Source organism: Lipophrys pholis, assembly GCF_963383615.2.
Source record: "Lipophrys pholis genome assembly, chromosome: 13".
Lineage (NCBI taxonomy): Eukaryota > Metazoa > Chordata > Actinopteri > Blenniiformes > Blenniidae > Lipophrys > Lipophrys pholis.
Genome location: NC_137632.1, coordinates 15,516,948 through 15,532,970, shown reverse-complemented (window position 1 = coordinate 15,532,970; position 16,023 = coordinate 15,516,948). Strand labels below are relative to the sequence as shown.

General features: G+C 42.2%; 1 protein-coding gene across 1 annotated transcript; it reads right to left on the bottom strand.

Annotated features, from left to right (window-relative positions):
- Positions 1–3,416: 3,416 nt before the first annotated feature.
- On the bottom strand, positions 3,417–15,992 carry heg1 (heart development protein with EGF-like domains 1). The gene is made up of 14 exons (XM_080477860.1): positions 15,659–15,992; positions 9,497–10,517; positions 8,667–9,160; positions 7,710–7,823; positions 7,498–7,620; positions 7,293–7,396; positions 7,135–7,190; positions 6,592–6,752; positions 6,157–6,291; positions 5,925–5,967; positions 5,795–5,832; positions 5,608–5,695; positions 4,928–5,105; positions 3,417–4,776 (listed from the first exon to the last, which is right to left on the bottom strand). The coding sequence occupies exons 1-14, from the start codon at positions 15,945–15,947 to the stop codon at positions 4,633–4,635; spliced, it is 2,988 nt and encodes a 995-aa protein (XP_080333986.1). The 5' UTR covers positions 15,948–15,992; the 3' UTR covers positions 3,417–4,632.
- Between the last annotated feature and the right edge of the window lie 31 nt (positions 15,993–16,023).

Genomic DNA, 16,023 nt, shown 5'->3' with positions numbered 1-16,023 from the left:
TTATTGATTTTTTTCTTCTCCGTGAACCTATTTTCACCAAGTTTTGTAGATTAAAAACTAGAACAAATTTCTGATTGTCCACTGAGAAAAATAAATCTGAGGGTTAGTAAATTGAACTTATTTGAATCTGTGAAATCAACAATAAAGAGTCATATCTAGTATTTAAGATAAAACTATTTCTCAAAAATACAAGACAACATGATTGACGGGACAAGAGTACTTCAAGAATTGTGAGCCAATCTTTTTTTTTAATTCATGCACACTCAAAAAAGATTATCTTTACTATATTTCATTCCATATTTCAAAACATCAAACACTACAATAACAACCATGGAATGAAGATATACAAAGACAAAATGAAGTTAATTTAACTTGGATTTTATAATTCATGAAAAAAAAACGTTTTAAATGCTTGATAAACATGAATAAATTATGCAAAAAAAAACTTGCCTCATTTTTTTTAACTAGATCTTGTGGAATTATTTTTTTTTTTCAGTGTTGTTAATGAGCACCAACAATTATAAAATACACATGATAAACGCTTTCAACTTAAGGTGTTTTAAATGCATAAGCAGTTTTTGGTAAATGCACTTTTACTAGAATATTTATCAAACCGACCTTTGTCGAAATTGAGTATAGTTTAAGGAATGTAATAGTAAATGTAATTGTAGACATTTTGATTTGAAAAGTGAAAAGACCACAGATGCAAAAATCTAAAAATATCTTCAAAAGTCCACAGTGTAAAATATGAGCATTGATTAATGCCGGTTTTATAAGAATTTGTAAGGTTTCAGAATGACTTTAAATTAAACTCATGTTTCCCACAATTGTGAAGGGAACATCTTGAATAGTTTGACCTCTGCTGGCCACAGAGGGCAAATTCATCTACAGTCCTTCACAGGATTGTTGTCCGCTGATGTCTATCAAAATAGTTTGATATGAAGAAAGAAAAAGTAAAAGGAGTGAATGAAAACACCAATATTTAATTACTTATAACATTGCACCTGTACATTTCAGAGTGTTTATATTTCAGGTGTACGTATTAACAATCCTGCATGGTTGATAAATCTAATTTGTACATCAATGCAAACAAAGGGTAGAATTCTGTGAAATTGATCGTGGGAAGCAAATTGATTTTATAAGCCTATTCAGAAGAACAAAACTTCAACTTATGTAAGTGAAGTATACAAGAAACCCCAGTGGGTTCAAAGAAAACCTGATGTATCTGATATGTGTTAGAATCAGACTGGCGGTATAAAAAGTAATATGTTCAATAACTAATCCAAGAAAACCCACCCAGAAACCCAGGCACAGAAAATGTGATTTTGGTGAGATTGGTGATTCCTCGCAAAAAAATTAGATCCCTGTATTCACAACAGTAAATCAGTACTCCATATCAACAACAGAATTGAACTCACTCACCAGGTTTTACAGTTTTTCCAATGAAGGACCATTGTACCAGTGTAAGAACCATGAGTTATTTGCATCACAGGAAAATCACATCATGCAAATGGTCAACATGCGGCATTACAAAAATAAAAAATTTTCAGTAGTTAATTCTAATGACAACCCCCCCCCACACACACACACACACACACAAAACAAATCACAAATGAATATATTTAGTATACAGACAATATCTTATACGTTATATGATTGCACACACCACCATTTATTACAATGTGTTCCATCTTGGCGTCTTTTGTTTTCTGTCATAACATGTTGATTTTTTCAGGTGTTTTTTTAAGTTGCATGTACAACATGAAATTAAATAAAGTTCACACTCTACAGAAACTACTTAAACCACGTCAACAGTTGAACTATTCCACGTGATGTCAGCTGGAGCTACAGTGTGGTGTCACATCATGAGCGGCCATGCCAACTGCACATCGTGCTTTCAGTGCCTTCAACACTAAAGCCGCACTTTGCATGATTGTGGCCTGACCGATGCCCAGAATGACTGTGCTGCATGAGAAGTACACTGTGATGACTGTCAAAGACACCTGGATGCCAAATGATTCCTTTGCGAAGATGATATAGAAGAGTGACTGACTGGCATATTGAGTGTAGAATAAGGTGTAGAGCAGTCCTTGCACGATCCCAGTGACGGTGACTCTCATCTGACTTTGGTACAACGGAGTGGTGAGGCGGCCGTCGCTGCGTGCCATGCTTCTCAGGTGTCTGTGCAGGTAGCAGGCCGTGGAAAAGCTGGAAAATGTCATGGTACAGAGACCCAGGAGGACATAAATTTGGATTACGATGAAGCATGTGCGAGTTTTGTAAAAGATTTCCTCCTTATGTTCAGTATGTGTATAATTGTTATAAGTGAGCCCTTTGACATCATGTATCAGCTCTACAACAGCGAACGCACCACTGACTGTAAATAGCATTATACCACTAAGCAAAGTCACATAGATGATGGGCCCAATGTTCTTCTTTATCCAGACGAAAAGAGCTTTCCGTGCAGGCACAATGTAGATGTTGTAGTAGAAGGTTAGACAAACACAGCATGTCATGCTACTGTGTGTGCAGTGAAGCACAATTGTCCACACCACAAGTACATTTTGTTGATCCTTCGGAATACAATATATCACAGTCATGAAACCACAATAAACAATGGCACACCAGATCGCACTTCCGAGAAGGATTCTCACAGGAGGCTTGAGCCTTCGTCTGTTGACAAATAAGCTCAATCCATAGAAGATGTTTGCGGCAGCGACGAGTAGGACAAGGGGACCATTGGTCAGTATGAAGGTCTCCTCCTTCATACTCACGAGTCTGAAGTCCGATGCTGGTTTGGAAAAGGTCGGTTCTGCATCGCAGTGTGTTCAGGTCTTATAAAGAGGTGTCACTGGAAACCAGGAGCCACTGGTAAATGGACCAGAACAGTCGTTACCACTATGGAAACAAGCGTAGCCACGGGAGAGGAAAGAGAGGCACTGCAACGTAACACCTCACCTGTCAGCTCCAACACTGCACCACCCTTAAAGAAATGTCTCCATTGGATACGTTTCACTCTGTAGCTTTAAAAAGAAGCTTGAAAGATGACACTCAGATTATATACATACCTACCGTGTGCCAGTCAATCTCAAAACTGATCTTTCTTGTGTCCAGTTTGAACCACACCTGTTGCAATAATCCTGCTGTCTAATCAGCATCTTGATCTGCCACACCTGGCAGGTGGATGGATTATCTTGGCAATGGAAAAGCGCTCACTAACACAGATTTACACACATTTGTGAGCAATTTTTGAGAGAAATAGGCCTTTTGTGTACATAGAAAAGGTCTTAGAACTTTGAGTTCAACTCTGGAAAAATAAGTGTTTTATTCATATTTTTGTGAAGTGTTTTTACATAATTCTTGTTGGTTAAATGATGCAAAATGTGCCAATGAAAAGAACTGACCACTATACTGTGCAATACTTTTATTCAAATAAACACGTCTGACTAAAACGCCAGAATCAGACCATTGAAACAGAGAATAAGAATAAAACACACATAAAAATATCAGTCCATGGCAGAAATAGCTAATTATAAAACATCTTTACATTCAAATATTCATCAACAGTTCCTGGTACTTCACAAATGAAAATACTTACAAATATACACTCTTGCTTTCACACAAACTGAGGCACACATACACTTAAAGCCACAGCTTTATCCTTGTAAAGTCAACCAGTGTGTATGTGTGAGATGCTACATGTCACCAAGGCAGATATACTTTGAATAAATAAAGTGGAAATTACATCGCAAAGTCATTCCTCAGTTTCTGTTGTGCATCCTTCAGTGTTTTTTTTAGATTAATGTTCCATCACTTCTTTAATCTGAGTATAAAAGAAAACGGAATATTTGCAAATCACAGCATTGACACACACACACACACACACACACACACACACACACACACACACACACACACACACACACACACACACACACACACACACACACACACACAAAGTCTCATTTCAGCACTTAGTGAACTACAGTATTAGTGTGTTTGCATGTTCTGGACGTGTTGCTGCATGTCCTGTTTCAGTGCAGTGTATTTCCATCCCACTCATGAGAATACCATTGTGCATTTAGGCTGTGCAAATATTTCCAAACAAATCTGCACCGCAATACCAGTCAGTCACAACATAAATCTGACCACAAGAGACAGAGAAGACGGCAACTGTGATGGATTTCTTACATTTAGACTGAAGCAAATGAGAATCAGTAGCTGAAAAAAAACACACAAGGCACCACAGCAGCACCGTAAAGCGCCCATGGGTTGAGGTTAATGAGCTCTAACATGCAAAAACACACTGAAATGGCAACATGGGAACTTATTTTACTTGCAAAGAAATATGTACTTCCTCACGATGCGGCGAGCAAACGCACGCACCCACGCATACACAAACACACACATATACAAAACATATTTAGTGTGCAGCCCTGAACAATTTTGGCCTTTTCAAAAACAATGCAGGTCACACATTAACATCGTCCTCATGATAGAAAACCATCACAACACCCCTCAATCGTCAACACAAGAAGTGGTATTTTTCTGTGTGTGTGTGTGTGTGTGTGTGTGTGTGTGTGTGTGTGTGTGTGTGTGTGTGTGTGTGTGTGTGTGTGTATGATGGGGCTATTAGAAGTAGTCTCGTCTCCTTGAATCGTCGCTGATGAAGGACGGGTTCCACTGGGCAGGGTAGATGCATGAGTGACGAGAGCCTGGCAGGCCTGTGAACGGGTACAGGCCGTTTCTCTCCAGATCCGCGTTTCGTAAAGCGGGCTGGGAGGGACGGCACAGAAAGAAAGGACAGTTAGGTACACTGCCCTCAACGGACAGTCTCCTTCAGTGTGTTAACAGGATTTGGCTGGATTCGTACACAGGAAGCGTCTCAACAGGAAAGACAGAGACGAAGGGTTAGATGTTGCCTTACTGAGTAGTAGATGTCAGTCATCTGCAGCAGGTTTTTGGTGCTGCCGTTTTCTTGCATCTCGATGGTTTCCCGGCCCCACTCCATGGATATCCGGTTACTTTTTGGGAAGTCTGCATACGGGGACATCTGCGGGTCTCCACTCTTGAAGATGATCTTACTAATATCATTTTTGTCTCGTCTGAAAGATCAAACATTTCAATAGTTCATTTATTATATCAGAATTTCAAGAGTGGCTTCAATCCCACTATGGGGGAACAGTGTTTCTCAATCCTCCCACTGGTCTGTATTGTTTAGACGTCCCGTTGCTTCAATGCACCAAATTTTAAACGACAGATGTTATTAATGAGCAATTTATTTGAGTCGTGTTTTATCAGTTAGAAACCTGAGGATGTGATCAGACTTGTCATGTTTGATCCATTTAAAACAAATGCTGGTTAAGATAATCTGTTACTGTTTTGTCAAATGTGCCAAATAAGCAGACTGAGACCTAAAGAGCAGGCCTCAGGCTCCAAACGAGCTTCGACTGACGCCTGAATGCAGCATAGATCCGAAAAGCTTAAAAGAAAAACTTAAGAAACAGACAGAAAGAGAGACACGAGGACATACCATCACACTATTGTTGTGTGACTTTAAGTAAAGAACACCAGGGATTTTCATGCTAACAGTGAAAGCTGTCTTACTTGCAGCATGTGACAATAAGAGCGATGATGAGGATGAGGAGCAGGCCGCCTCCTGCAGGCGACACCACCACCGCGATCAGCTTGTAAACTGCAAAGTCAAATAAAACACACAAAACAGACGTTCTTAACAAAAGCACACATTTTAAAAGCATTTCAGAGTTTATACCTGTCTTTTACTGTCACTTACAGTTTCCACAGTTGAAGCCTCCGAATCCAAACATGCACCTGTAAAGTAGAAAAAAAATCTGATTTTAAACTTTCAATGAAATTAGAGTGACACTATTTTAAAAAAAAACGACAAAGGAAGCAAAGCTTACGGGACACATGTGCCATTTTGCAGCTTGTAACCGTCTCCACACTCTGAAACAAAAGGTTTGTTTTGTAAGTTTGAGTTGTAATAGTTGTTATTTTAGCACTGTTTACATTCTTTTCATTTCAGGCTTTTATTTCATGTTTACCCCAAAATAAAGCAAATCTCACACGGGTGCCCGTGCTTGTTTTCCGTTAAGGGTAAACAAAAAATAAAATCCTGGATCAAGATGAGCTCACCTAAGCAAGACAAATCATCGGGATTGTGCTTGTAGTATCCTGGAAGACACTGGCAGTGCGCTGTGCCACTGCTGTCGCTGCAGGTGGAGCGCTCGGTATCACACTGGGTCTTCTGAGCCACACAAAGACTCTCCACTGGAATATGACATATGATGTAATATTTAATCAATATTAAAAAGAAAACAAAAAAACAGTTTTTACTTCAGCTTCTTTATGCTTAAGTGGTATCACTGTTATTTCCATCACGCTACAGGCTGAGAAGAGAATAATTTATGGATCAACGGTGCCCCCTGGTGGCGAAAGAAAAATCCTGCATCACTTCATCCTCAATTTACTCCCTATCAGCTGTACGACATGTGAACGACATCAAATCAATCACAACCACCACAGGCAGTCATTGCACTCTCTGCTGTGGTTTCAGATCGCTGCACTCACCGTGGTAGGTGAGCTGGTGGTGCAGGACCATCCGGCAGTGGGTCAGAGACGAGCTGCAGTTTCCCAGAGACATTTGGATGCTGTTGTAGACGTCAGCAGTCGTCACATCAGTGGAGATGGTAAACATGTTGACTGCCAAGATGTGAACTCCGTTCTCCTCTCTGTGGGGAGGAGATCAGAGGTCAGCGAAGAGCACTTGTTTGGCCTCGTAATTTTGCACTCTATATAACATTACAAGTCTCTGAACATAGTCAGATGGATAGGAGAGCAACGTTTCATTCAAGTTTCAGCCTCCTTAAAAATGAGAGGCAAAAAAAAAATATTGTAAAAAAAAAAAAAAAAAAGCTGCTTTTGACAATGTGAAAACTTTGTGAAAATGGAATAGAAACTACAAACATAATCTGACAATTAACACCGAAACATGGATTCTTAAGATCATGAACTGTGGGTAATAAAACTACAACTTCTTTTTTAAATACAGATGTTTTTTAATGTAGACAGTCAGCATAGCAGACAAAAAGCATAGCGATAACATGAACATACCTGTTGCTCAGTGTTGAGCGGCTGTAACCTCTGAGGACCGACAACGACATGTTGAGCTGCACCAAAAGCAGGCAGACAGATATAATACACACCGATTTGTTGGGGATTATCTCATAAATGGGCAGAGACGATGCAGGTGGGATGGACTTGTGTCTCACCAGTTGAATGATCTCTCTCTGGATCTCATGCATGGTGGCAGCCCTGAAGCTGCTGTGGTCATGTGGGAGTCTGTTCACACTGAACGTTCCCAGGAATGTCTTTGCTTCGGGACGACAATGAAACATCATCAGTGAAACCAGACAAAAAAAACAAAACTTGCAAGGAGTAATATCCAGACTATACTTGTATGTAAAGCTGTATTACCTCTGGTGCATGTGCGTCCATCCTCAAGGTCGTAGCCAAGTGGACATTCACAGCTGAAGGACCCTTGTGTATTAACACATCTGGAGCCCACAGGGCAGAGATCCTGCTCGCACTCATCCACATCTGAACACACAGCACAGGCAGGCCTTCATAACTTCACTGACCACACAGGTAATGACTGTAACTTAACAGGATGAAGAACACAAGCTCACCCTGGCTGCAGGTGGGTCCTGCCCATGCCTGCTGGCAGTGACACGTGAACTGATGCCTTTTATAGCTCACACACATCCCTCCGTTCACACAAGGGTTTGACACACAGGGGTTCCCTGGAGTTCCGAAAAGGGGAGATTGCATATTTAAATGTAGGAGAGAAAAAAAACAAAAACGACCCGCTCTTAAAAACACACAAGCAGAGTTGCTTGAAACTGGTTTCTCCATGGATCGTGATGTTTGCGGCCAAAATTGTGATCTGAACCTGGACATATGGAGGTTTGCATCAGAGGGATGAATGGTTGATAGGAAAAGCCTACAGGAGAATAGTGAGACCAGCTATAGTGTGTGTTATAAAGAGGGTTGCACTGATTGAAGACAGGAAGCTGTCTTAGACAAGGATATTGAGGATTTTACCAGAAGCTGCCACAATGGAACAGATTAAGAGCGAGAGCATCAGGAGGACAGGTGCTGTTGGACAACTTGGTGGGGAAGTGAGAGAGAAGAGGTCGAGGTGTTTTTTTTATCATGTATCCAAGAGGGATTATAGCTATGTGGGGAAAACAATGCTGAGGACGGAGGGGAAGAGGAGGAGAGTGAGGATGCAGTGTGGGAGGACATGCAGGCTCTCTGTGATAAACATTTGTCACTCCTACAACCACTCGAGTATAATCAGCACATCACTTCAAGTATTAAAGTATTAGATACTTATATACCCTGCCAATTTCAGACAATCTGTAGAAATCATGGTGTTTCTTTTCAAATGAATTATTAATTATGAAAGTAATTTCATATTATGGGAAATTAAATTCTGATTAGACAAACCTAATTCTGAAGCAAGAGATTGGACTTTCAACATTGCGTATTTATGTTGAAGTCAAACACACAGGTACCGGAGATGACTTCAGCAAAGAGGAATACGCACGCATGTGAAAGATTGGAGTTTGAAGACAACTCACAAGGTGATGGTGGTATTTTGGGGAGTTGGACGTCTGTGGGCGGTGTCGTCACCACCTCTGTAGTTCCTCTATCAGCCGGTTTCCTGGGCGTGAGCTGCACGTCTGTGGCTCGCGTCGTGCTCTGAGCGAGGGTGGTTGTGATGTACTGGCTCTGAGCAGTGGTGAGTCTCTCGGTTCCCGTGCTCGTTTCAGTCTGCAGTGTGGTGGCATTTGTGGGTGTGGCCATGCCGGTGGAGGATCCCTGCGTATGGCTGGGTGAAGCAGGGAGAGTTGCCTGTGTGGTAGAGGTCTGCACTGCCAGAATAGAGTCCGGAGTAGAGCCAGCAGTGTAAGGGAAACTGGTTTCAGTAGAAGAACCGACAGTGGAGCTACGAGAGGTGGTGCTCAAACTTGAGGATGAGGTTGAAAGTGGAGGAAGGGTGGTGCTGGGAGTGGTGGCAGTTGTGGTGGTGAAGATCGTTGCTTTGAAGGTGTCTTCCTCGGTCATGTGAGATCTGGTGAAGAGACAACTACAACTGTCAAGTGTTTCACTCCCTCCACACAAAAAAGGAGAAACCAGTGTTAATTTAGGATTAAATAAATGTACTATCAATCCATTTAATCATTGTCTTTATCATTTATCTCAGGGTTTCAGGATGAAGCCTCTCACAGCTCATACTGGGAAAAAGGCACCAACTAACCTAACAAGGAGGCCATGAACCTGGAATCAAACCTGGTTGGATTTGCTGTACATGCAACCCCAAGTGTTTACTCAAACTACTGTAATAAGTTCATTGAATAAGCTACTACTATATGTGTATGTGTTTTGTTTTTTTTGCCATGAAACATACCTCTCTGTAACAGTAACAGGGCTGGTGGACAGAAAGGCGTCAGTAACCACTGCTGGCATTTCTGTAACAGCTTCATCTGTTTCAGACGTCCTGCTGCTGACTGTGGAGGGCCCTGCAGTCAGACCCAAACCCACGTCTTCCTCTCTGGTGTTGGAAAACAGCGTCTCAGTGTCCTCCTGGGTGCTTGAGCTGTGGGGTTCGGTGGAGGACTCCGTGGAAGCCTCAACACTGGAGGTGGACCCCTGGTCTGTCCCTGAGACGTCGATAGCTCCTCCCACAGGTGAGGTGAAGGGAGGAGTGGAGGAGGAAACGGACACCTCAGCTTGGTCAGTGCTGGGCTCCGTCAGCCTGAGAGATGGTGTCGAATCAGAAGACTCCTCTGATGCTGATGTGTGCTGATGTTCGGTGGCATTAGGTTCTTCAGTTAAACTCTGGGTTTCTCTGGGCCAGACTGGACTCCCACTCTCTGTGACGGTCCTCCTGAATGAGCCGGTCACATGCTGGCTTGTTGTTTCTCCTCCATCAGTCCTTGTGGACGGGGCGCTGTGGGTGTACCCCTCAGTCTCTGCGGGCCTTGGTGGAATACCCCCGGTGGAGGGAGGCTGAGGGGATTCAGAGTCTTCTGTGAAGGCAGATGAGGTGCTGTTGTTGGAGGAGGAGGTGACCGACAGGAGGGTCCTCTCCCCTGCCCGGCCGATGGTGGTGGTGTAGCTGCCGTCTGTGAGGGCGGCCGTCTGTGACGACAAGGCTGAGGCGTCCTCCAGTCTGAGGGTGGTGTCTGGGCTGTCTTGGGGCATGTGGGCCTCCCCTGTAAACATCCAAGACATGGCCTCCCAAGACCCAGCATGGGAGACGCCTGGCATCTGGTCTGTGTTAGTGAAGTCCTCCCAGTCCCTCCTGCTGCTGCTGCTGCTGGTCTCAGTGGTGGTTACAAGGGTGGAGGTGAGTGACTCAGTGGACAAACTGATGGCCTCCAGGGACCCGCTGTTTGTTTCTGTGAAGTTCTGTGTCCACTGAGTGTCTGTAAATAGAGAAACAACATCACTCAATGCTTCAGACAAACATGTCATAATTATTCCAAAATATGTGAACTGATGTAACGGCTCAATTAAACGGATTCTCTATATAAGATAATCAGATTAAAAAAGGCACAAACTAAAAAAAACAACTGCACAATATATATTTTAAGTGTTCTCTGTAAAAGTGTTTTGAATATGGCACTTTAGTCTTCAAATTTAATTAAATTGTTCCTGTTGGGGATACCCTTTATATCTTCAAATATCTCAAATTTCTGATTCCATCTTTTCAACTGAAATACTTTGACTACTTTTAACTAATTAAAGAAGTTCATTCTGACACTAAAATGTGCACAGATCTCTTGATTTGGTGATGTCCATATGGCTCCTGACGACGTTATGCAGCAAAGCATCACATTTTAATATATTTTGGCAGTCAAAAGATGAAACAGAAAAAGTTGTGTTTTTCTCCTTTTGCTGACTTCTGCTGCCTTTTCCTAAATTTCTGCATTACTTGTCATGTCAGGGTAATTCAAAATAAAAACAAACAAATAAATCATCCATCCATAAACACAACCATTCATCCACACATTCAAATAGGTGATTAAGTAATAAATAGCAGAGATAATTGTGAACTGTTTTAAGTATTGTGTCATCTCTTCTGCTCACTGTGCCTAATTATCCTTTTGTAACTTCATTTTCAGTAACGAATAAAAGTATTTCCACAAACAGCTGATTGTTTTAAAGAGGTACTACAAACATTCCTACTTTGCAGCTCTTACTGATTTTCGTTGCTGTTTTTTAAGCGTTCTTATTGATTTTACTGCTGTTCCTTAAATGTTTTAAATTGCTGCTCTTAGCCTATATTGTTGTTTTTAGCACTTTGAGATTCACGAATGTAAAGTGTAATACAGATAAAATGCATTATTACTACTATTATTAGTAGTAGTATTTGCATAATTATTCCTTTTTTTTGTTTTTATTCAACTGAATAGAGTAAAGTAAAGCAAGCCTACACCCAGCTATTAGTCAAATAGCGATATTGAACACAGAAATACCTTATTGCATCTTGCGTTTATCGTCCTGCTCTAAAAGTATTTGCACTGACTCAATTCTTAATTGCCTCTTTCAGTATTTCGTTATCTACGTTCATTTAGGTTGATGCCACAAGAGGGTGCTCTACTAACTCTACGTGACTCCACCAGACTTTTAGAAAGTGACAAGAAGCCGTCAGATTTTTTTATTTTTTTTTTACTTTGGGTGGAGAACAACTGGCAGCCAGCTCGTCTACTCTAACAATGGCTTGAAGTCCTAAATATGGCGGTGAGTGTCTCTGTTGGGATTCAGCCATTTCCTTCCTAAAGCTGAGTGAGCACTGGGCACCAGCAGAAAACTGTCGGAGTGGACCTGGGTGTGTGTGTGTGTGTGTGTGTGTGTGTGTGTGTGTGTGTGTGTGTGTGTGTGTGTGTGTGTGTGTGTGTGTGTGTGTGTGTGTGTGTGTGTGTGTGTGTGTGTGTGTGTGCTGCTTTTCAAAGTCTTTTCTGTCAACTGTTCAATCCCACAAAAATGACAAGAAATGAGGTGCCAACAAAAGAATGTTGTTTTGGAGTCGAGACTGTCATTTCAGATGCATAGTTGGCGTTTTGCCTTTTTACTTTTGACACATAACAAAAATCCCTGGCTCAAACATCCGATGACAATGCTTCAGTTTGAATGAGCATGTCTCACATCATAATGTACCTAAACTATCCTGAAATGTTCTTGAACACCTGAAAACTATTTTTTATTTATTTTTTTTATCATTTCACTTACTCACGTTAAACATTCAATATAAATTATTTGCTTTAATTCTGAAGGTAGCCATTTCATACAATCCCCATTTTAACAGGATGTGGACATCCAAACAATCACTTACTTCAGTCAAAGGAGACTATAATGAAAACACTGCTTTTTATAATCATTCTGTAATACAATAAACAAATCTGGGTTTATTTTGAAGCTCAGCCTGTCACGGCAGTCCTACTTATTTTGTGGCCCCGCAGAAAAACTCCATTGCTCACCCCTGAATAAACAACAAAGACTTTTACTTGAATCATAATGTGGCCATCATACTAATTTCGGTCCAAAATGTACCAATTCATACACTCATTCGACCTCAAAATAATAGTATTAGCCTACAAATTGACTGTATTTACTGATTTCAATCAGATTTTTTGCTGGCTGAAAACTCTCCACATGTCCTGTGCATGTATTCTTTTATGTTCTTGCATTGCTGAAAAAATACTGACGGCAAGCTTTCAGGTGAGTTTCACACAGATTGCACAGACGCTCAAAACACATGTCAGCAGGGCACGGAGTGTGTGTGAGGTCCTTCTTATCTGAAGGGATTTTGTCCTCCCGTCACTCACTTGTGCTGTGCTATCTGACAGCATTTCGACTGGCTGGACTCCAGCAGTGAAACAACAGCACTCTTGAAGGATGAAAGCCAGAGGCAGCGGCGGCGGCCAGCTAATGGAGGCAGGGGCTCAACTGCAGAGCGGCCCGTCAGCCCGCCGAGGGTCCACGGAGAGAAGTGGGCCACCGCCACACTTTATTTTTCCTCTTTCGTAATTTCACTTTCGCTCACTGGATCCCGTCTGGGCAAGAAACTCAGACCGGAACGTATTGTTGGCAACCAGAGATGGACACTCCCGGGTCTGCTGCTGTTTATCTCTCAGCTGTTGACACGGTCGTCAGCGTTGTCTCCTGACATCTGTTGTACTTCTGGAACTGTGCTGCTCGCATGCGAGGCAAACGCATTTAGCACTACAATAGGCCCACATTCGGAGTTGTGAATGAGCCGCCCGATATTTCATGAACGGGTCAAAAGGGGGACTGTATTCTATCTTTATCGCCAGACACCTTGGAGCGGAACGTTTGGGCGAGGTGATTCAGAGGCAACTCGTCCTGAGGAAAGTGAATCACTTCAGTCTTATCTTTCCTTTGCAGCATCTGTGCAGCGCTCGGTGTGAAGTCATTACAACCGCGAAACTGTGCCGAGGCAACTCCCACTGTGATTGTGTGGATGTGTGAATCCAGGAGGGTGGCCCCCCCCAATGTGCAAATCATAAAGACAAAAATCCTGACACATGGGAAGCTTGTGTCAAAATAAAAATGTGCTTTTAAAACTAAAGGAGACAAAAAAGATGCCAGGTTTAATGCATCCGATCAGCACATGAAAGGAATAGTATGCGAAGAAAGAAGGTCAGTGATCAACAGAAGCACCTGATCTTCAACGGGAAACAAGTGTCACATTCAGTCAAAGTCAGAGTGAAGATGAAGATATGTGGAGAACATTACGGGGGCTTAACTTGCATGTCTGTAAGCAATTACTGCCGACTGGGCAAACAATGTTCTCAGAGGAGCAAAGTGAGTGGGAACCAGTTTGATGAATGAAAGTCGCCTCACCAGAAGGAAGCGCATACATCTGGGAGTGGTTCACATTTTGAGTCAAAGGTACACTGACCCTCCATCCTGAGATCAGAACTGCAGAAGTGTGCAATCTGAGCACCTCTTATGCTGAAGTAGATCTGAGCTGATTATTGTGAGTCTGATTAACTCAGACGTGAGCAACTGGCTGCCTGTTGACCACATGCTGTCAGGTGTCGAGGATTGCGCCCTAATTGTTTGGTTGCCTGTGAACAAATGACCAGAAATCAAAAAAAGTTCTTGTTTCTGCTGTGATGGGGGAAGGAAGGTCATTTTAACTACATTTGGACCTGATATTAATCACAATTACTCCGTAATTACTCAATGCATTCATGGCGATGAAGCCGTTTGTTGACATTATTTGACCCTCTGACAGAAAGACCTTTCGATTATCAGGCTCTTCTCTTGTGGAATCAGATCCCTATACTACTTTTAGAGCTCAGCTTATAGTTCAGGCTGGAACGAGTCACCTTGAACCTTTTTCTATCACACTGATAGGACACCTTTTTCACATAATGATACTCGGATTGATCAGCGCTGGGCTTTCTACCCTCAACAAGTCTGCAGCACGTAGACGTTGCCAGCGGAAAGTTGCCACTTCCAAAGCTGAGTCTGCTGTACATTTATTCGTGGTAAAAGGGAGCTTTTCTTTCTTTCAGCGCACGCAGAATTGCCGATTTGTATCCTATATGTAATTTGAAGCGATCGATGCTACGCCAATAAAAACTTTTCAAAGGTAGGAATAAGAAGTTGTACTGCCACTATCCAGACAAATATAAACATCAGAAGATATTTCACTCCAGGGCAAGGGTGTAAACATAAACAGCCCGGGGGCCAAAACTGGGCAGGTAGACCAGCCCGCAGGGTGACTGAAATAAATGTGATGAAAAAATAAAAATAATATATGTTTAAGTTTTTTTATGTTAAATATAACTACTGTTGCTCATGTAAAGACAGGAGATTTCTACGTTTTACTCATAGTGGACATGGCAAAACACTATCCCTACTGCTTGTGAAGGAAAATCACCATGAAAGTGATATGGTGAGGGGGAGTTTTTAGGCATTTTATTGTTTTGCGCAAGCAGGCATCATTGAAAATGTTATGACGCTGAAATTGTACCTGGTAATTTCAACATCTTCAGGTTTTGTAAACAGATATTAAATTGAATGTAAACTGTTTCTTAGAACTTTTCAGAAATCACTATTCATGCTGTCTCGAAACCAGAATTTTCAACTTCTTGGTCCCTGGCCCTTAAAGTCTTGGGTCTTGTCTTGGGATGCTCTGGTCTCGGGTTAGATGGTCTGGACTACAACACTACTGTGAATGCTGTGGCCCCTGTAATAAATGAGTTTTATGGGGCTTGTTTGAAGGGTTTTCAATGGTGGGAGCCTTAATGTGGGCAACCAAACCTAACAAATGAAAGTGGTTTCATTGATTTAAATGTAATTTAACGTCTAATCAAATATTTTTATTTATTTATTTTTTTTTATTATTAACCAATTACAGCATGCAATAAATGAGAAATCTTTACTTGGGCTTCATGCAAATATCCTTATGATACCACACCAGACTAATCGTGAATAATAACGCTTCTCCTGGGCTGGTTTTGTCCACTTTGCAGACTGTGACTGAGCTGAGTTCCACTGGGCTCTGCAGGCCTCTCACAGCGGGTCTTACCGAGGTTTGCAGCCTGAGTCTCCGCACTGAGAGAGAGCAGCATGCTCCTCTGGGATGGAGACAAACTCTCGCTGGAGGAAGAAGTTGAATTGTTCTCCAAGTTTCCGACTTCGTCTGTGGACGTTGAGTGATAAAATCCCTCCGTGGTGGTGCTGGTGCTGGAGTTGTTATCGGGGGTCCCCGCACCGAGGGGCCCCGGCAGAGCCAGCAGGAGCACCGCCACAGACAAACCGAAGAACCACGTTTCCATGATCCTCAACACCCCGAAGCGGCGGCCGATCGTTTCCATGAAGTCGAGTGAGTGCCGGGGAGACTCCCGGGGACACCATGGGAGGAGCCGCCGCGGCTTCTGGGGGAGTTTAGGG

Coding starts and splice junctions, on each gene's coding strand:
- heg1 (XM_080477860.1), bottom strand. CDS start 15,947: ATGGAAACGATCGGCCGCCGCTTCGGGGTGTTGAGGATCATGGAAACG. Junction 7,621..7,709: donor AGGACCCACCTGCAGCCAGG/GTGAGCTTGTGT, acceptor CTGTGTGTTCAG/ATGTGGATGAGTGCGAGCAG. Junction 5,968..6,156: donor CGATGATTTGTCTTGCTTAG/GTGAGCTCATCT, acceptor CTTTTGTTTCAG/AGTGTGGAGACGGTTACAAG.